The 22,384-nt window shown below is 35.8% G+C and overlaps 2 protein-coding genes across 2 annotated transcripts; both read right to left on the bottom strand.

Annotated features, from left to right (window-relative positions):
- Window positions 1–1,740: 1,740 nt before the first annotated feature.
- Window positions 1,741–3,169, bottom strand: LOC127538171 (hypoxanthine-guanine phosphoribosyltransferase-like). The gene has a single exon (XM_051961783.1). It carries the CDS (start codon window positions 3,165–3,167, stop codon window positions 2,724–2,726), a length of 444 nt encoding a protein of 147 aa, XP_051817743.1. The 5' UTR covers window positions 3,168–3,169; the 3' UTR covers window positions 1,741–2,723.
- On the bottom strand, window positions 1,980–2,387 carry LOC127545326 (hypoxanthine-guanine phosphoribosyltransferase-like). Its single transcript, XM_051972527.1, has one exon. The coding sequence runs from the start codon at window positions 2,385–2,387 to the stop codon at window positions 1,980–1,982; it is 408 nt and encodes a 135-aa protein (XP_051828487.1).
- Window positions 3,170–22,384: the final 19,215 nt, after the last annotated feature.

Here is a 22,384-nt window from a genome sequence, read left to right as displayed (position 1 = left end):
TTCATCTGTGCTGAGGAACAGATGATCTCCTCCTTTGGGGATTCACCTGGGGACTGTCTGTTTTTAGTCTCCTCAGGATTTAGAGTCTGCTCTCTGTCTGTATAGAAGCTGTCGAGGGTTAAAGTCCTCTTCAGTTTCTTTCTCATTCTGTCTAATAATCAAAGACAAACTAGCAAAGAAAAACAGAAAAAACTGGGGTCTTTCTTTGGGGGAGGGACTGGGTGTGTTACCGAGCTTCCTCTCCAGACTGCGGGGGGCAGCAGTGAGGCACTAGCCCGACTGTGCTGCGCCTGCGCTCTGAGATCCCAGAACGTGCTGAGTCACTGTGGGGGGGGAGGGGGGGCGGCCAGGTCCCTAGAGACTCCAGCTGTTTGGGGTTGTATTCTTCAGCCCCGGTGTTTTTAGCTTCTCTGCTGGGCTGCTGACTTGCTGCCGGAGCAAAGTATCTAATCCTGTAGCGAAGCTCTCCCCGCAGAGACGGCTGCGATCACTCCCCACTACCTCTCCAGTCTGCTCCCGTGCTCTCACTGTTGCTGCCCGCCACCTGTGCCTGATCTAAAACCGTCCCAGCCCTTCAGTAAAGACAGACCTTTCTTGGCGAATCTCAAGGATGGCTTCTCTTGGTAACTATTTGTGGGGGGTTTTTCAGTCAAGCATTAATTCAGAGGCTTGTAATGAAATGGATAGTGAGAGAAAGCGTGGAGCTTATGCAGTTGTGTGCCTCCTTCTCTGCCATCTTAACTGGATTAATCTAGTTGATATGTTTGTAATGCCTGGTCTGCTATATTGTTTCCTTCTGCTATTGGACCAGGAAGGTAAGTGTGAGACTTGACATGACAAATATAAAAATGAGACTATCTTTCCCTGATAGTACTTTGTGCTTGTTGTAACAATTATGTTATATTGTCTTGCTTATCTGCAACTGGTTTTGAGCTCTTGAGTAATAATAATAATAATAATAATTCAAAAAAGAAGCCAATTTACTAATTTAGTCCTTCTTGGTCTTCAGAGATACAAAAACACAGTAAGAAATGTGTCCCTAAGAGAGGTCATGTTGTTTATATGTTCATAATCCATGTCCCCTTCCAAGGAAACAAAGACTATGTTAGTGTATATGTATTGTGCATGTTTGTAATGGTATATAGATAAATTCTTTTTTTTTTTAAAGAGACAGCCTTTATTTGAAGCGTTTTGCATTATAGATTTCAAAAGTAAAATGTCCAGAATGTCAATTTATATTTAAAAGAAAACTACTTTTGACTGGCGAGCACAAAAAGGAAATAATCTGTAAGAGTGGGACAGACAGCTCAGCAAACTTTTTTTTTTTGGCTTTTCGTTCGTTTGCCCATCTCAGTAAAATTAACTCTTTGCTTCCATTTTAATTCCTGTTAACAACAACAATCAAAATTCTTGAAATGATAATGTAATTTCAGGAGATAACTAGGGTTTAGATAGGGTTATCATAAAATAATCAAACTTCTTGGATTCTGTAACAGAACTGGAACAGATATTGAAATTGACTGCTCCCTCTTTGACACCAAAAAGGTATTAACTAACAATATTCAATCACTTCTCTGCATTTTCAGTAACATATAAAATTAAATTACCAATTTAAAAAATCAGTATATCCTCTTTAAACATCTCTTACATTCACAATACTTTAAGTATTTCTATTCAGTGTCGGTGTGGTTTAAGTAAGTTCCCATTCGTAAGTCAAACAGCAATTCAAGCAATACAAGCCACCCAGGGGTAGTGATAGTCTTTAGGTTTTGTAGTGCAAATGAAACAGCAATCAGAACTGCAGCAACTGTTTGACATTCCTAAAATATAAAACAGACAAGATACAGTACATGCAAAAAGCTCTAATAAGCAGATGGTCACAGGGCTGAAACATTGGACAAATTTAGCTGGTGGTCCAGAGGTGAAGTTGATTGGTTCCCCCAAGTGTTTCAAAGCTTCTCTGCCCACCAAGTTGCATCTCATGCTTTGTACTTGTCTTTGCCAGTCTCACTAATGACACAGACATGGTTTAAGTCCCTGAAGTATTCGTTGTAGTCAAGGGCATAGCCAACGACAAATTTGTCAGGAATTTCAAATCCAACAAAATCAGGTCTGTATCCTACACTTCGAGGTGTTCTTTTCACCAGCAAGCTGGCAACTTTCACCATCTTTGGATTATACTGCTTGACCAGGGAAAGCAAAGTCTGCATTGTTTTACCCGTGTCGATTATGTCTTCAACAATCAGGACATTCTTTCCAGTTAAAGTTGAGAGATCATCTCCACTAATCACTTTTATGTCCCCAGTAGACTGGTCATTCTTTTTCGGGGGAATCTTGTCATCGGCTTCAGAAGCAGCTCGCTTGGCAGGCAGATTCACAACCTTCATGTTATTTTCTTCCACATCTTCCTCCAGCGCAACCAGATGCTGGCCACTAAAGTACACGGGCCCGGAACCGCATTTCAGACACAAGACGACCAGAGGGGTGATTTCAAAGCCACCAAGAGAGACCGTGGGCTACACGGACAGTTTCAGCGATGCCAGAGTGACTGTAGTCGGGCTGCCTTCGAAATTGAGGGCCTCGGCTTCGACAACGTGCAGCTCGTCCTTGGCGCTGGCACCCAAGTTCACGGTTCTCAGGGAAAGCTGGTGCTCGGTTTGCTCGTTCCCCACCTTGAAATGGAAATCTTTGTCTGCCTTGAGCTCACATCCGAAGAGGAAGCTCTACGCCAGGATGAGGTTCACATCCATATCCGTGTTGTCAGTGGGGCAGTTGTACGAAAGGCAGCGAGAAATGGAGGTGCTGGAATGGGCAACGGGTGGCTGCTGGGCTCTGTCTTCCGTGGGGTTGCAGTAGCTCTTTAGTCTGATAAAATCTACCGTCATAGGAATTGATTTGTCACTATTCCTGTTCAGTGCCTTGATATAATCCAGCAAATCAGCAAAGAACTTGTAGCCACCTTTGAGGACGCAGAGGGCAACGATATGGTGGCTTCCCATCTCCTTCATCACATCTCGTGCCAGACGTTCAGTCCTGTCCATGATAAGCCCATGAGGAATGAAAACTTTCTCCAAATCTTGGGCATAATGCTTAGGGATGCAAAACAAGTCCAGGTCATAGCCTGGTTCGTCATAATCAATCACGATGCTGGGGCTCAGGTTCGCCATGATGATGCGGGAAGCTCGATGACGGCGGCCGGGCAGCAGCAGAAGGAGAAGATCTAGATAAATTCTTGAATTCAATCTCTTACATCAATTTTCAGGATTTTTTTTTCAGTAGTCTCCACCTTTATATGACTAAAGTCTAGTGGAAGTTAATTTTTTCTTAGTTAATAAAAAACTATCTTAATCTTCATACTGTCAGAAAATCTTCAAATACTCATATGTAAGTCCAGATGTCAAGAACCAGACTTCTCAAAGAAAAGTAGAAAAACTTCTTTAATTTCATTTCATCAGTTAGAGCCTCTAGGAAGTATGACCTGCAGCTTCTCATCCCAACACATTTGAGTCAGAGAAAAGAGCACAAATGTAGACTATCTCCAAAAACCAAAGAAACAACCCAATATTATTGAGATCTCTCCATTCCTTGTTCTCTCTATCTCTATAATTTCATCAAGTCTATCTTAGGGAGGCAAGTATATACCAAGGAACCAGAATTGAAGAGCAAAACTACCTCTAAATAAAAAGGACATTTATTAGCTCTGTGACCTCAGGCAAACTCCACTCTATTTAGCTCAGTTTCCTTTTTTTCCAAGAAAACTACAAAGAGAGTCACAAAGAGCTAGACAAAACTGAAAATGACCCAACAATAACACAACCCGTAGTTATTTAGTTTTTCATTTGCATTGCATTTCAATGCTTTGGCTGTGAGAAAAGAACATATTATCTTTTCTTTTACTATGGAATAAATTTGTCATGGCCTACCATTTACCTTTCATTTACTCTTTGTATAGTTTTGACATACCTAGTATCTTTCATATTTGTTTCTCCCATTAGACTTTGAGCTCCCTCAGCATAGACACTTTGTTGCCTATCTTTGTATCTCCATGCACTTAATAAAAATTTAATCAATGTTTCTTGATTGATCTACTGTCTGACTTTGTCTTTAGAACTAAGTGTCTTTACTTTGTCAAATTCTTTATATGTGTTTGCATTTATTTTTCACTTAAGGTGAAGAAGAAGCCACTGGAGCCTAGCAAAAACTTCATCATTAGATTATAAAGTTTTTAAAGACATAATATTTCCTACTAATGAATCACCAGCACTTAGCATAGGGCCTATACATAGTAGGTGACTAATGAGTGTTGATTGACTGATTGATTGCCAAAGTTGATCTTGGAGGAAATGGGTCATAAAACCTGTCTGCAGGAGCCAGTACATCTTTGTCAAAAATCAAGAAGTTAATAGTATAAAGGGTTAGATTTAGAAGTTTTCTAGGGTTACCTGTGGCTCCCCCTTTCTTTTGTTTTTGGAGGAGTGTCTTAATGTCTCTGTTTCTCCTCTCTACTATTTCCTGTCCTTGAGGATTAAAGGGTATGCCGATGGTGTATAAAATCTTATACTGTGCACAAAAGTGTGGAAAATGTTTGGAGGTATATGCAGGACCATTGTCTGTTTTTATTGCTTGTGGCACACCCATAATGGCAAATGCTTGTATGAGGAATTCAATAACCACCCGGGCTGTCTCTTTTGCTGCTGGTATTGCAAAAGTGAATCCTGAAAAGGTGTCTACCACAACGTGGATAAAAGACAGATGACCAAAAGATTTATAATGGGTCACATCTATTTGCAAGATTTCATTGGGTCTCAAACCATGAGGGTTCTTCCCTGGAGGCAGTGTAGGAGTATGGAAAGGAAGGCAAGCTGTACAGGCTTTTACTATGCTCCTAGCTTCCTCGCTTATTATTCCAAATTGTAAACGTAAAGCTTGACCAGCCTGATGATATTTATAATGAGATGCCTGGGCTTCTTGGAATAAAGGAGTATTGATCAACATAGTTAGAAGGCTATCTGTTTTTGAATTACCATCAAAAATGGGACCTGGAAGTCCACTATGAGAATGGACATGCAAAGTATAAATCTTACCTGGATGCTTTCTCACTTGCTCTTGAAGTTTCTTGAAGAGCTGATATATATTAGAGGATGCAAATTTTATTTGGGCTAAGGCAATTCTTTGTACCACACCTGCTGAATCAGCTATTATACTTATGTCTCCTGGATAAGAGCTAGAATGATCACATACAATTCATTCTGCTGAGTGGACTGAAAAGGAGTTCTGACTACTCTCTTTATAGTTAAGTCATGAGAGTATACAGCACAAATATTATGTTTGGATGCATCTGTAAACATAGTTGGTCCTTTAAGAGGAACTTTAGAAACTTTTTCTTCAAGAATCCATCGCCAATTATGTAAAAGTCTGGTTATCTTTAATGGGAACCCGTGTGTAAAATTTGGAGCCTGGCTAATAAAATTTGCCACTCTGGGATGGTCTCACAGCACACATTAATTTGTGTACTGGTGTAAAAGGTGTGTATCTTGTCATGTCTTGTCCCAGATAATTGTACTGCTCACTTAATGGCCTCTAATAAAATTCTAGCCACAAGCACTGGGTAAGGAGTAAGTTCTGGTTGTGCCGGGAGGTTCACCCACACTATCACACTATCTCCTTGATGAAGAACTGCTGTGGGTGCCTCTTGGGTGGCAAAAACTAATATTTCCAAGGGTTTTCAACCACATTGGATAAAGCCAGTTCAACTTCTCTCAAAGCCTCTTGAGCTTCTTTTGTTAAGCTGGCGTGGTGAATTTAAAGCACTGTCTCCCCTTAAAATATCATATAATGGTTGTAACTGATAGGTAGTCAAGCCTAACACTGATCGCATCCATTGAATATCTCCTATCAATTTCTGAAAATCATTTAAGGTGTTTAGCTTCTCTGTTCTTAAGGACAGTTTTTGTACTGTAAGCACCTTAGGGTATACTTCATATCCTAAATATTGAAAGGGAGTATGTCTTTGAATTTTTTATGGGGAATATGTGCAATTTGTAGTTCCTTAGTGTTTTTATGGTCTTTTGGAGATGTACTTCTAACATTTGCTCCTCAGGTGCTCATCCCAATATATCATCCACGTTAGTAATAACATTACTTTTGGAAATGCTTTTCTTACTGGAACAAGAGCAGCAGCAACATACATTTGACACATAGTAGGGCTGTTTTTCATTCCCTATGGCAAAACTGTCCATTCATATCTTTTATAAGGCTCAGCTAAGTTAACGCTGGGCACTGAAAAGGCAAATCTTTTTGTATCCTCCTTATCCAGAAGGATAGACTAGAAACAATCATTAATATCTATGATCCAAGGAGGCCATTCTCTAGGCAATTGAGTAGGAGATGGAAGTCCAGGCTGAAGAGTCCCCATAGTTTCCATCTGTTCATTCAAATTTCTTCAATCAGCCAAAATCTCCATTTTCCAGATTTCTTTTTTACAACAAACACTGGGGAATTCCAAGGATTTAGAGAAGGTTGTAAGTGTCCTTGTTCAAGCTGCTTCTGTACTATATCTAATAAGGCCTGAATTTTATTGCTACCTAAGGGCCACTGTTCTATCCACACTTAGGTATCAGTTTTCCATTGAATAGGAACAGGTGAAAGCGTTGGCAGGCCTTCAACAGCAGCCCTGCTTAAAAAACCGAAGTACTTATTTTTAATTCTAATTGCTCTAAAACGTCTCTTCCCCACAGATTGATGGGGATTTTTTCAACTCTAAAAGGAGTAAAAACTCCTGTTTTGCCTTCAAAAGTCCATCTCATAGAGGCAGCACTAACTTCAGCTGCTATTGATCCTCCTATGCCAGACATGTAGGTGTCTGTTTTAATCTTTGGCCAGTGACTGGGCCAATTGGCACCTCTAATGACTGTACAATCTGCACCTATGTCTACCAATCCTTCTAATGGTATGCCATTTATATAGATCATGAGCATAGGTCGGTCAGCTGTTACAGCTGCTGTGCAGTATATTTCTGGATTTTGTGGTCGGAGTAAGAATCTGGGTGACTATCACCAGGTTGCTTGTTAGGATTCTGTATGAGTAAACCTGATGCTACTACTTCTCCTGGTTGATAAGTCACACATTGTCTATCTTTATTAGTGACTGGGATATTATCTACACATTCCCTAGTTTCCCACATCAGTGTGTGGATGGACAGTTTTGTATGTACAAAAAGGAGGTGAAATGGTCAAGCCTACTATAACTGAAGGCAAGGGATCCATAGACTGGAGAGGAACAGATCTCACCTCTCCAGGGAGTATCTCAGTTGTCTCAGCTACATACAGCTCTATTCTCCCCAATTGTAATCCCCTTCTCCCATCATATGGCTTTCTGGCTCATTGGTCATGTCTGGATAGTGGACTTGTAGGCACTCTCTGGGTCCACCATTGGCTGCCATCATGCCCCAAGTGTTTTTTGCCTTGGGCCCTGGGGCTGAGCCCCTCATCCCATTTCCCTGAATCTGTCTACATTTTGAGGTCCAATGGAAGCCTCTGTTGCATTTTGGACATGGGGTATTGGGTCTTGTTCTTCTACCCTGTTTTTTCATTCTGTCTCTATAACAACATTGAGCTTTCAGATGCCCTACTTTACCACACTGAAAGCATTGATGAGTCTTTCTGGAAGTTCCTTGCCAAAAGGGATCCTGTCTCCCCATGTTTGGATTTTGGGAAGTCTGCATCATAGCCTGTCTGTAAAAGGCATTTGTACCCACTGTGGCACAGCATCTTATGAGCTCCTCTAAAGGAGCATCCTTGTGAAGTCCTACTATAATTCTTTTACAAACCTCATTAGGATTTTCCTTATCAAAAGGATTATCAATCATTAGGATTGCCTTATCAAAATGTCTGTTACTGAATTTTTCCCATTAGTTCTTGTGATAGCTGTCTGCAAACATCCCACAAAGTCAGCAAGGGTTTCATTTGGTCCTTGTGTTATTTTTGTGAAGGCCTCACCCTTGTCGTTTTTATTGTGGAGAGAAGCCTATACTTTGATAGCATTAGCAGCAATTTGCTCATATGCGGCTATGGAATAATTAATCTGTACTGTGACATCTGCATAAAAGCCTATACACCTGTTTGTAGGTCATAGGTGATTGCAGCATGAACTCCACTTTTACTACTTTGTTAAGCTTGTATCCTACAGAACTCACTATATTCAGAAAGCCACAAGTAGTTTTGTCCAGGTTCTAGGCATATCCTTGCTATAGATTTCCAGTCATTAGGGGTCAAGATTTCAAAAGCCAAATTCTGTAATAACATCTTAACATAAGCTGATGTAGCCCCATAAAGAGTGTAATCCTTTTTCAGGTCTTTGAGGAATTCTACATCAAAAGGAGCATATTTTCTTCTTTCTTGATCTGAAGAATTAAATGGTTGAATTATAGGAAAAATGTGGTGTTGAAATTCCGATACATTTCTCCCTTCTACCTTGGCCTTAATTAGTCCGTTTTGCAATCTAGTCATAGAAGCAGCTGGATGCTGGGGGGGAGGTGCTGGTGCTATCACTGCCCCTGCCCCACTACCCCTTCTCCTTCCATCCTGGAGGGTGGAGTTGATGGAGGAGAGTCAATTAACTGCTCCTTAGGTAGGGCTAAAGCTGCCTCAGATTCACCACATCCTTGAGCCTCACTTAAGTCTACATGCCCTGTATGTATGGTCATTAATTTGTTCATTGTCTTCCTCCTTTATCTCAGGCTTCCCCATTTGGCTATTCCTATTATTTCTTCTATAACTTATAAGACTTCTTAAGGCTAACTGTATTATATTGTATAAATAGAATGCCTCGAAATTGAATGAAGACCATTTTCATTGTAATATGTGGAGAGCTGTTGCCCAATTAATGTCCAATTATCAGGAGAGATTTGCTCTTCCTCTCAAAACCAAGGGGAGGTGCATTTTAATGTATCTAGAAGTCTAGCTATCTGTTTCCAAGTTATAAGTAGCCCTTGATTTTGTATCAGCTTAAGCATGCTTTCTATAGTGCCACTCCTGGGTGGGGGTGGGGGATGGAGAATCTTTAGCTAGCATCTGTCCCATTTCAGCCAAAAAAGGTTACTATTTTTGTCTTTAAGAAAATAAGTTCCCTGTTTGTCTATTATCTTCACCTAAGTTCCTAGTCACTGGAGACTTCTTTAGTGAAAGTAGGGTCCTTAGTTCCCATGCTTGGGTGCCAAATGTGATGACCATGTATTTAAAATCAGCCAGAGTCAGGAATTCAGGTTAAGGGAAAAATCTTCAATCTTTATTCTTTTTGAGGTAAAGGGCAGCTGTGACAGAAAGCCAGCCAGCAGAAGTGAAGGGGGATTGCAGGTGAAGGGGAGATTGGAGGTGAATGGGGGTCACGATAGCAATGTGAGCAGCTGTATCAAGAAACCAGCGAGCAGTCTCTCTTTCCGCTTCTCTTTTTACTCCCCTGGCTCCACCCACCAAAATCGTCATTTCCTATACAACACATCAGGACTTGCACAAAGAGTGGGCGGGGGACATTCTTTCTCCAAGCATATATATTAATAGAGTATGGTCCAATTACTATTTAGCCTCACATGCTTGGGACATCAATGCATCAACTCAAGCCTCAGCCCATTACACACACGCACACACACACACACATAAATTGACTAATTTTATTTTAAAAAGAAAGAAAATTAATTTGCCAGTATGAAAAAAGAAAAGCAGGGAATACATAACTCATGAAGATTAAATTAAAGTAATTATTAGCAGCTATTTTGCCTAATTGTATGCCAATAAAACTTACAATCTAAATAAACATTTACATAATTACATAAAATAATTACAAAGATATAAATCGACTCATATTAGGGGAACAGAAAATAAAATACTTAAGCAAACTCATCTTAGAAAAAGAAATTGAATGCATAACATATGAGCTCCCTAAGATAAAACTCCCGCACAAAATGCATTTACAAATGAATTCTATCGTATATTTAAAGCTTGATTAATTAAAATGCTACATAAATTACTGGGAAAATAAGTAAACAAGGAGTCCTACAAAATTTCTTCTATGACCCAAATATGGTTTTGATACATGAATCAAGGAGAGTAAAAACAGAAAAAAGAAAATTAGGATTAATTTTTCTAATTAATATTGATGCAAAAATTTTAAATATAATTCTATCAAGAAGATTACAGTAATATTTCATAAAGATTATGACCAGATTATATTTATACTATGAATGTGGGACTGATTTGATATTATTAAAATATTATCTTAAATAATCATATTAATAAGAAAATAACAGTTTATTTCAACATATGAAGAAAAAGCTTTGGCATCACATCTAGTCCCTTTAAAAGCAGTAGAAAGCACAGAATCGATGAAACTTTTCTTAAAATGATAAGTCATCTAAAACCAACAGCAGAAATTCTCTCTAATGGGTATAACCTAAAAACTTTTCAAAATAAAACCAAGCATGAAACAAAGAAATCTATTATCACTTGTATTTTTCAATATTGTTTTATAAAGGCTAGTTAAAAGTCAAGAAAAAGAAAATGAAAAAACAAACAAGCAACGAGAAAACAAAATTATCATTTTTTTGCAAATGATGTGATAATATACTTAGGGAACCCTAGAAAATCAACTAAAACCTAGTTGAAACAATTAACTCCAGACAAGTTGCTAGCTATAAAATAAGCCCACACAAATCATTAATATTTCCATATATACCAACAAAATTCTGCCAAGAAGAGATAGATTCAAGAGCGAGATCAAGTTGACATGAATTTTTAAAGGATGTTTAACAACAATCATGACGAATTATGCCACATTTTAAAGTCTTTTTTTCCTAAATAACTGTGGTGAAATTTGTTTTTCCTTTGATCTGAAGATTCCAAAGCAATTTCTTTTTCATATCCCAACATAGTCAAGAGAAGTACAAGCTGCCTGACAAACCAAAGGCAGAATTGTAAACCAATGAAGCTTCTATTTTTAAAAAGTTAGCTTTGTTGATCATTAATATATTTTTTATTATTATATCTTTTTATTTACAAGATATATGCATTGGCAATTATTCAGCATTGACAATTATAAAACCTTTTGTTCTAATTTTTCCCCTTCTCCCTCCATCCCTTCCCCCAGAAGGCAGGTGGACCAATACATGTTAAATATGTTAAAGTATAAATTAAGTACAATATATGTATACATATCCATACAATTATTTTGTTGTACAAAAAGAATCAGACTTTGAAATAATATCCAATTAACCTATGAAGGAAATAAAAAATGCAGGCGGACAAAAATAGAGGGATTGGGAATTCTATGTAAGGGTTCATGGTCATCTCCCAGAATTCTTTTGCTGGGTGTAGCTCCTACAATTCATTACTACTCTATTGGAATTGATGTGGTTCATGTCATTGTTGAAGAGGGCTACGTCCATTAGAATTGATCGTCATATAATATTGTCGTTGAAGTATATAATGATCTCCTGGTCCTGCCCATTTCACTCACCATCAATTCATGTAAATCTCTCTAAGGCTTTTCTGAAATCATCCTACCAATCATTTCTTAAAGAACAATAATATTCCATAATATGCATATAACACAGTTTATTCAGCCATTCTCCAATGGATGGGTATCCACTCAGTTTCCAGTTTCTAGCCACTACAAAGAGGGCTGCCACAAACATCCTTGCACATACAGATCCCTTTCCATTCTTTAAAATCTCTTTGGGATATAAGCCCAGTAGTAACACTGCTGGATCAAAGGGTATGCACAGTTTGAAAAACTTTTCAGCAGAGTTCCAAATTGCTATCCAGAATGGCTGGATGTATTCACAATTCCATCAACAACATAGCAGTGTCCCAATTTTCCCACATCCCTTCCAACATTCTGCATTATCTTTCCCTGTCATTCTAGCCAATCTGACAGTTGTATAGTGGTATCTCAGAGTTGTCTTAATTTGCATTTCTCTTATTAATAATGACTTGGAGCATCTTTTCATATGGCTAGAAATAGGTTCAATTTCTTCATCCAAGAATTGTCTGTTCATATCCTTTGACCATTTATCAGTTGGAGAATGACTTGATTTCTTCTAAATTAGAGTCAAGTCTCTATATATTTTGGAAATGAGGCCTTTATCAGAACCTTTGACTGCAAAAATGTTTTCCCAGTTAATTGCTTCCCTTCTAATCTTCTCTGCATTAGTTTTGTTTGTACAAAAATTTTTCAATTTGATATAATCAAAATTTTCTATTTTGTGATCAATAATGATCTCTAGTTCTTCTTTGACCATAAATTCCTTCCTCTTCTACAGGTCTAACAGGTAAACTATACTATGTTCTTCTAACTTATTTATAATCTCATTCTTATGCCCAGGTCATGAACCCATCTTAACCTTATCTTGGTGTACGGTGTTAAGTGTGGGTCAATGCCATAATAATTTCCAATTTTCTCAGCAGTTTTGTCAAACAGTGATTTCTTATCTCAAAAGCTGGGGTCTTTGGGTTTTTTGGATTATTTTGTCCTTTGAACCTAACCTATTCCACTGATCAACTGGTCTATTCCTTAGCCAATACCAAATGGTTTTGGTAACTACTGCTTTATAATATAATTTTAGATCTGTTATAACTAGGCCCCTTCATTAGATTTTTTTTTCATTAGTTCCCTGAAATTCTTGAACTTTTGTTTTTCCATATGAACTTTGTTGTTATTTTTCCTAGGCCATTAAAATAGGTTTTGAGGACTGCGATTGGAATAGCGCTAAATAAATAGATTAGTTTAGGTAGTATTGTCATCTTTATTATATTTGCTCGCCCTATCCAAGAACATTTAATATTTTTCCAATTGGTTAGATTTGACTTTATTTGTGTGCAAAGTGTTTGTAGTTTTGTTCATATATTTCCCTGATTTTCCCTTGGCAGATAGATTCATAAATATTTTATACTATCAGTAGTTACTTTGAATGGAATTTCTCTTTGTAACTCTTAAGTGTTGGATTTTGTTAGTTATATAGAAGAATGCTGATGACTTATGTGGGTTTATTTTGTATCCTTTAACTTTGCTGAAGATATGGATTATTTCTAATAGTTTTTTAGTAGAATCTCTAAGGTTCATATCATCAGAAAAGAGTGATAATTTGGTTTCCTCATTACCTACTCTAATTCCTTTAATCTCATTCTCAACTCTTATTGCCAAAGCTAGCATTTCTAATATGATATTGAACAGTCATGGTGATAGTGGGCAAGCTTGTTACACTCCTGATCTTATTGGGAATGATTCCAGTTTATCCCCATTACATATGATGCTTACTGATGATTTTAAATAGATGCTACTGATTGTTTTAAGGAAAAACTCATTTATTCCTATACTCTCAAGTGTTTTTAATAGAAATGAATGTTGGATTTTATCAAATCCTTTTTCTGCATCTATTGAGATGATCATATGATTTTTGTTAATTTGGCTATTAATATGGTCAGTTATACTAATAGTTTTCCTAATATTGAACCAGCCCTGCATTACTCTCTCTCTCTCTCTCTCTCTCTCTCTCTCTCTCTCTCTATATATATATATATATATATATATATATATATATACATATATATGTATATGTATATATATATATATATAATCTTATTTGATCATGGTATATTATCCTGGGGATGATTTTCTGTAGTCTTTTTGTTAATATCTTCTTTAAGATTTTAGCATGAACATTCACTAGGGAGATTGGTCTATAATTTTCTTTCTCTGTTTTCAACCTACCTGGTTTAGATATCAATACCATGTCTGTGTCATAAAAGGAATTTGGTAGGACTCCTTCATTCCCTATTTTTCAAATAGTTTATATTAGCATTGGGACTAATTGTTCCTTAAATGTTTTGTAGAATTCACATGTAAATCCATCTGGTCTTGGGGTTTTTTTCTTTGGGAGTTGATTAATAGCTTGTTCTATTTTTCTGAAATGGTACTATTTAAGCAATTTACTTCCTCCTCTGTTAATCTGGGACCCCTATTTTTGGAGGTAGTCATCCATTTCACTTAGGTTATCAAATTGGCATAAAGTTGGGCAAAGTAACTCCTTATTATTGCTCTAATTTCTTCTTAATTGGTGGAAAGTTCTCCCTTTTCATTTTTAAAACTAACAATTTGATTTTCTTCTTTCCTTTTTCTAATCAGATTTACCAAAGGTTTATCTATTTTATTGTTTTTTTCATAAAACCAAGTCTTAGTTTTATTTATTAATTCATATTTTTTTTTACTTTCAATATTATTAATTTCTCCTTTCAATTTTAGAATTTCAAGTTCAGTATTTGATTGGGCGTCTTTAATTTGGTCTTTTTCTAGCTTTTTACGTTTCAAGCCCAATTCATTGATCTTCTCTTTCTCTATTTTATTCAATTAAGCCTCTAAAGATATAAAATTTCTCCTTATTACCACTTTGGCTGCATCCTACAAATTTTAGTATGATGTCTCATTGTTGTCATTATCTGAGTGAAATTATTAAGTGTGTCTATAATTTGCTGTTTTACCTAATCATTCTTTACTCATTTTTATAGCCTTTAGGGATTACCTTCAGGGAAAGGATGTTACCAGCTTTCTCTGCAGAACAGGGATAGGTATATGGACAGTAGCTATCCTGCCAATGGTCTGCATTTTTAATGAGTTATTTTCTTCATTAGCTTTTTTTTTTTACTTCTTTTTGTATATGTCCAATTGAGTTTTTAAATGAGTTGTTTTGCTCTATGGAATTTTTTTTTCATTTCACTAATTTTTTTTTTTACTGTTATTTTCTTTTTCCAATTCACAAATCCTATTTTCTTGGACGTTCTTTACCTTTTCCAGTTTACAAATTCTGTTTCCCCACTCTTTCTGGGAGTTCTTTACCTTTTCCAATTCACATTTCAGGAAGTTGTTACTCTCTTACATAGCTTCTCTTTCCTTTCCCCATTTTTCTTCTAGCTTTCTTTTAAGATTTTTTATAATTTCTTCTAGGAGAGCCTTATGTGATAGGGATCAGATTACATTCCCTTTTGTGGTTTTGTCTGGAGACTGTCTGCTATTAGTCTCCTTTTCATTGAAAATTTGCCCTCTTTCTGTATAGAAGCTAACGATTGTCCTTTTGATTTTTTTTTTACTCATTTTTATAGCCTTTAGGGATTGCCTTCAGGGCAAGGAAGTTACCAGCTTCCTCTGCAGAACAGGGATAGGTATATGGGCAGTAGCTATCCTACCAATGGATTTCAAAGAGTGGCCAAGCTATGGGAGAGCTCTGGGAAAAGTTCCACACCAGAAGTGACTCAGGCCTAGGTAGCATGGGTTGAGCTAAGGAAGTACCCTACTAAGAACCCTGCTTGTTTGGATTAACAACTGCCCTGGGGGTAAAGGCTGAGCAGCAAATGTGTCACTACTCCAGGCAAAAGCCTGCTGTGGGTATTAACAGTTGCCCTGCCCTGCACAGCACCAGAAGTGTCTCTGCCCTGGGAATCACAGTTCCGTTGCCCCAGGCTGAGCTCCCCACTGTGCAGATTAGAGGCAGCTCTGGGCTGTACCACCCCCTGCTTCGCAGATTTGTGACTGCCCAAGCAAATCTCATGCTGCAGAATGTGGCTGCACAGCTGTGCTCTGGCCTGTGCTGGTTCACTCACTTCCAGTTTTGGGTGGGTATAGCCAGATCCTGTTAGGTTCTGGCGTTTTTTAGAATACCCTGTACCTTTGACTTTAATTTCTCTGCTGGTCTACTGCTTTGCAACCAAAGCAGAGCAGTCAATCTATGGTAGAGTCCTCGCTGTAAATTTTCCAACCACAGAGACCACCTCCCCTCAGTTTGTTCAATATGCTAGTCTCTGGTTCTATCCCTGTTTGTGCTGGTCTGTTCCCGCCAATCAGGACAAACCTTTTCTGGTGATCTAGATTATCTTCAGCTGGTACATTGTTCCACTTCCAATCTTCATGAATTTTACCAATCAAGCCCTATTTTTGAGGCTGAGTTTAATAATTAGTAGTGAGGATATGAGAGAAGCTCAGAAAGTCATGTGTACCTTCTCCGCCATCTTGGCTCCCCCCAGATTGTTAATATTTAAAGTAATTTACAATTTCTTTCTAAAGACATTTAATCTATTTGACATATATTTGAGTGAAGCATGTTTAATGTAGTAAAATTAGTGATAAACATCCCCATAAAAATGGAAGGGGAGTAGAAAGTTTTACAAGTATTTAGTTTCTCTGTAAAATCTAGTGATATTTTATTGTAATGTTCGAGCTACTTTCTGGAGGTCCTTCTAAAGGGCCTTGGGATGAGCAGGATAGTCACTATGAAAATGTACAAGAATAGAGTTCCAAGTCTTTATTGTCTCTTACACAGTTTGTGTCTGTCATAGTCTGACCCAGTCTCCCCAAGCAGTATGACTGTCTGCCAGTCTCAACCAGTCTGAATCTAAGTGTGACTTTGTCCCCAGTTTAAATACCCTATTACAATTATATTATTATAGTATACTGAGTATAAACCAAACTAGAGTGATCATAGCAATATATCAAAGTAAAATGATTATACAAGTCTTTTCTTGACAGACTTTTCTTGAAGACCTCCAGTGAAGAGTAAGTCATTCAAAGTGATCCATTCAATTTCTGGACAGCTATAATTGTTAAAAAAAAAAAATTCTGGGCATTGAGTCTAAATCTAAATTTTTGCAATTGTTGCCCTTATTTTTTTACTTCTAAAGCCAATGAAGATAGGTAGTAAATTTTCTTCCACATGAGTTATTCAACTATTTAAAGATAGATATCATGTCTCCTTTTTTCTCCACTCCCTATCCCATTTTATTATCATGCCAAACATTCCCAGATCCTTCAAACTATACTTTCATAATATGGACTCAAGGTCATTTCCAGGATATGCTGGTAAGGATTTTGGAAGTAACTAACTGTCCAGTGAAAATGTATTCAGGATTGAATTTTAAGTTTAATCCATAACAATAAAACAAGCCTTCATTCTTAGGGGTTGCCTATTTGCTCACCCTTAAAATTTAACAACCAACTTTCAAGAGGTACTAGAAGCTCGTTACAGCATACCCTATCGTTTACCATACTGAATGCCCTTCTATGAACCCTATAATTTATCAATGTCCTTCTGAATTTGTGGTGCCTCAAACTGAATACAGTTTCTGCAAAGCTGGTATCTTATAAGAGTAGAACACAAGGAAATTATTACTTTCTTTTCCCTATACTAACATATAACAAATTCTGTTCCAATCTTGAGATTTCATTAGCTTTTTTGGCATGCACATCACAATAATGAACTATATTGAATTGTAGTTCACAAAATTTAGTAAGTACTTTTCAATACTCATTCTTTAATTGTGCACTTATCAATAACAATAATTGTCAACATTTATATTGTAATTTAATTATTTCAATGTTTTTGTCATATTTTATATCACTATGTCTTTATAACATCCCTATGAGGTAAGCACTTATATCCATTTTACAGATGAGGCAAGGATAAGGAAAGCAATTTCTATAAAAACACACAACTGGAAAATGGCTAAACCAGTATTTGAACTTGAATCTGCCTAAATAAAATCCTAATACCTTTACTATATCATATTACATTTATTCCAATTAAATTTCAATTTATTAGATTCAGCTTAATGGTCTGGCCATTCAAGATTTTTTAATGCTACTTCAATTATCTATATCATTAAATATTTCTCTCAGTTTTGCATTAGTTGCAACTTTAATGAATATGCCACTTATACCTTTATTCAAGTTGTTTTTTTAATATTAAACAGCTAAAGACCAACTATAGTTCCTAAGGACTCTCTGTAGGATAGTAATAAACCAAAGTGTTGCAGAGCCACTAAAAGTTCACTTCTTTAATCAGGAAATTCAATCTCTGAATGCTTCTGATTATATGATCATCTTTTCTGCATTACTTTCATAAGAATAGTGTGGAGAATGATGTTGCCATGATGTCTCACTTCTTTCTTTCCTAAATTTTTACCAACTGCCTCTTTAATGAGTTCTCCTAAAGTTTTTCATCTGTCTAAGTCAAGGATAGGTGGCTTATAGTTTATAAATTCTAGTTTTATTACCCTTTTTCAAAAAAGTGGAATGACATTTACCTTCCTACCATCCTACAGGATTTCTCCTGCTTTCCATGACCTTTCAAGTATTACTGAAAGTAGCTCACTAATTCATATCAATTGATCCTTTTAGTACCTCAAAGTATATTTTATCTGCTGCAAATTCCTTGAATCAATCAAAGAAAATAGATTTGTTTATTCATGTCTTGGTTAGCAGCTCCCTGTTGGTCATTTTTCTTCTGTAATTTCCAGTATAAAGATCATTCTCATTGGCAAAGAAAATAAAAATAAAATGCATATTGAATAGTTTCTTCTCTTTGTTGTCAGTTAACATCAACAGCAAGTGTTAGTTTTATCTTTTCTTTGATCTTCTACTTCCTAAAAGGATATGGGCAAACAATTCTCAAAGGAAAAATTGTCAACTATTAACACCATATTTAAAAAAAAAACAGATTGTTAATAATTATAATAAGAGAAATGAAGAACAAAAAAATTTGAAATTTAAGTTCACTGTAGTCTTCTGTCCCTTGAAACTCTGACTTGTTGAATATAATGAAGATTTCTTTAATGTTTAATTGTGGGAGTCATCTAAACCCTGATTGTATTTGAAAAATGATTATCATCTCATCATTATATGCTTGGATAAGGAGAAGGGGAGAATTACAAAACATGTTAGATAAGTTCTATGTACTATGTTGCTTAAAAAAATTATCAATTATCTTGGAAACAGAATAGAAAATATTTTTATTCATTTTGTAGAAAGCAATAATCCAAAGCTAAAGTTGGGGCTGTGGGGCAGTCAGGGGAAAATAAGATTCATAATCAAAATGCCTAGGTTCCTTGGAAAATACATAACACATTATGGAATGCAATTCAGTAGGGATAAGCAAAGAATAGTACATCGAGGGAAGCAAAATTAACTAGGAAGCAAAAGTTGGAGCTTGTTTTTTCAGGGAGGATTTAAGTATGACCCTGCTTATAAGACTGGATTACTTCCCCTCATCCCTTTCAGCCCTGTAATAGAAAAATCTGAATGGAAAGAAAGTTTTTGTATTTGTTTTGCTTATGAATTGAAAATCTTCACATTTGGATGGATTAACAATTTTTATTCATCTGTTTCAAATGTCTCAAAAATATTTATAGGAATTATGAACATTGAGACACTAGATCCTGTTAATTAATTTCCTACTTCAGTCTTGTACAGAGGCTAAAAATTACCTGTTAAAAATTACCTATCAGCCCATAAAAATCACCAGCCAATAAAATTTTCACCCATCCTTCACACATTTCAAAAGTTATAGAAATAAAATATGTGAATGTCAAGAAATGGTTGATTACTGAGCAGGATCAGTGCTCTGGATTATATTTTTAATTTAAATAAGTTCTTCATTGCCCACAGGCTGATTTCTTTTAAACCCAATTTATTTTTTCCTACACATATTCTGGGACTGGGTAGCCATTTTAATTTGCATGGTTGACATTCCCTTACTTTCACTTGTAGAGATACATCAAATAAACAAAAGTTCCCTTATACAGTATTTATGAGATTAGTTTGCAAATTAGATTAAGTTAAAATGTCTATATACACTTTTTTCTTCAAAGCTAACCAGAAATTTGACTTGTTTTGTGATGCATTTTCACAATTACATGTTAAATACATTAGCATCCTTAACACTGGTGCTGCAGGACAGGATTAATGCCTAACTTATGGAGTAACTTAGTTGTAACTATCTTTTATTGATTGTTAGAGGAAGAAAGGCATAATTCAACTTATAATAAATCTAAATCCACTTATCTAACTTTAAGAAAACTTTTCCTGTGAAGACTTCCTTGATTTTCCCTGAACCTAATAACCTTTTGCTCCTCAAGCTTCATTTTTTGATTTTTTTTCAAAGCTCTGATATTTTTCCCAATTCTGTTCTTAACCTTGTAGTCTTTAAAATAATACCTTTACTCATGTAGTTTCTTTCAGCACTTTGAGCCTCTTATGGTTTTTAGGGGTTATTTAATGGCACAGATTTAAAGTTATTCTTTATTCTGATAGAACAGAAAGAAGCTTTGGGCACTACTTCTGGTTATGTATAATGGAGGGCTAAAATTAAAGACTCTCTTGATTGATTGAAGAAGCTAATGAGTCAATGAATAAATAAAAAGGTAAAGACAATACTTTGGCCTTTATCTTCCTTTTTAGATGTGGATATTGTCGTGGCTGTTTTGAGTTGCTTTATAGGAGATTGATGAGGAGAAAGAAGACTTTAACTTGTCACGCTGGTCCATCTGCAAAGTACATTCTGTCTGGGAAATCTTGAAGTCTGGATTTGAGACAAAGGAGTCCTTCCAAACCACTGAGCAGCAGTTCCATCAAACATCTATTAGAAAGATAAGTACATAATAACCCAAGAAAGATGTCAAAAAAAATTGTAATTAAAATATTTAAAATTAAGCACCAACTACATTTAGAGCCTTGCACTAAATGCTGAAATGCAAGATAAAAAATGCTATTGACCCTACTCTCTAGAAGCTTATAATCTAGAGATAAGTATACAAGTAAGTAAAAGGCAATGTAGAATGAAAATTGAACATAATAGACAAGAAAGACTAGAAGGGAAGGTCTCAACCTGACTAGCAAAGGTGTAGGAGAAATCAAGGAAGTGGTACCTAAAAAGTGGTACCTTGAAAAAAGAGAGGGAAATGAAATTAATTCTCTCCAAAACACAATTGCATTAACATTGTACCTCTCTCCACTATACCTTAATTAATCTTACATATTTATATACTGAATAAATATGTTAGTAGAGCATTCTCTTCTTTCTCCAACTGAAATGTTATATTATCAGATCATTTCCTTTCCCCTCTCACTTCAAAGAATGGCAGTATAAATCTCTTCTTTTCATCCTGACATATTTTTTAAGCTGAAATGGAACTTTTCTATGAAAGCCCTGAATAAAAAGTTTATTTCTAAAGCACCTCTTAAACATGACACCTGGATTCAAAGTAAAGCTTCATCATTTTCTAATAATTGTATTCTCTGAATATCTATTTTTCTCTTAAAGATAATCATTAAAAGAAAATTTCTTTTGAGATGGGTAAACATTGCATGTTCAGCTAATTTTTTTAAAGGTAGATGTCATTGATCCTAGATGAACTAGGTTCCTAATTCATCTTTTATTAATCTTTATTTTTAATTTTTATTTTATTATATTTAATCACAAAATATTAAGGATAAAATTTTTATCATATGTTAATTATAAAAATGCATTAATATTTCTTCAAACTATGTGCCATTCTTCAAAATAAAATAACAATTCATATTTATTGGGTTCAGGGTAAATTTATGATATGCTCAGGCAGGACTATTCTCATAGCATAACTGAGAGTATATTAAAATAGCTGAAAACTGGCAGAAAGCAATCATTTATCCTGATAGGTGTGACCTTATCAATAATATAAGAATCATCATTTTTATTTACATGTATTATGGTACAAACAGCCTGTTATTGTAGGTGACTGATTTTGTTTATTAATGAAGGGTTCTTTTGATGAACTGAGAGAAAAAACAAACAGTACAAAACAATAGCAAAACTACAATTTGAATTCTGAAGTCAGAATGTTTAGTTTCCATGTAGCCTACTTGAATACATATTCAGGGCATGTGTTAATAAAGCATAATTCTGGCTTCAACAAGCAGTCTATCTGAATGTTAAGCATAGGTTCTCACAACTTTGTATTTTTATAATATTTATTATATTTAATAATAAAGATTTATTAGTCTTCCTATGTGACTATAAAACCAAGGTATTTTATCTCTTTAAAACTTGTTTACTTCTCTTTGTAGTAAGACTTTACAGAAATTTATTTACCTCTTAATAAGAAGAAAAGCAAGATTAAAATTAGAGAAATATTGTAAAAATGAAGATAGGGATCAATGAAAATGTAAAGGAAGCAAATGACAGAAGATTGAAGAAAGTCTTTGATGTGGCTAAAGAAAGGGGAGATTACTGAAGCATCAGACTGATGTAGAAACTACTTCAGACGTCCATATTGGAACACCTACTGTGTAACTCACTGGGTGTTACGCACCAAGACAAATTTATGCATCTGAAACATGCTAAAGAAAGTTATATTGTAAAAACAACTGCTGTAGTTATCCAGAAGGCAATGTTTTGTCTCCCTTCATTGCAATAAAGCAAACAACCTATTTATTATAACTGGACAGACTCTTTATATAAGTCTTTAATGATACGTATTAAATCTTCTGATAGATTTAGCAGGTAAAATAATATCAGAAACACACTTAGATATGT

The sequence above is a fragment of the Antechinus flavipes genome, chromosome 1 (assembly GCF_016432865.1).
Source record: "Antechinus flavipes isolate AdamAnt ecotype Samford, QLD, Australia chromosome 1, AdamAnt_v2, whole genome shotgun sequence".
Lineage (NCBI taxonomy): Eukaryota > Metazoa > Chordata > Mammalia > Dasyuromorphia > Dasyuridae > Antechinus > Antechinus flavipes.
Note: the sequence above shows the minus strand (reverse complement) of the source record. Positions and strands in the feature narration are given on the sequence as shown.

Excerpts from the sequence above, each read along its gene's own strand:
- LOC127545326 (XM_051972527.1), bottom strand. The coding sequence starts at position 2,387 with ATGAAGGTTGTGAATCTGCCTGCCAAGCGAGCTGCTTCTGAAGCCGAT.
- LOC127538171 (XM_051961783.1), bottom strand. The coding sequence starts at position 3,167 with ATGGCGAACCTGAGCCCCAGCATCGTGATTGATTATGACGAACCAGGC.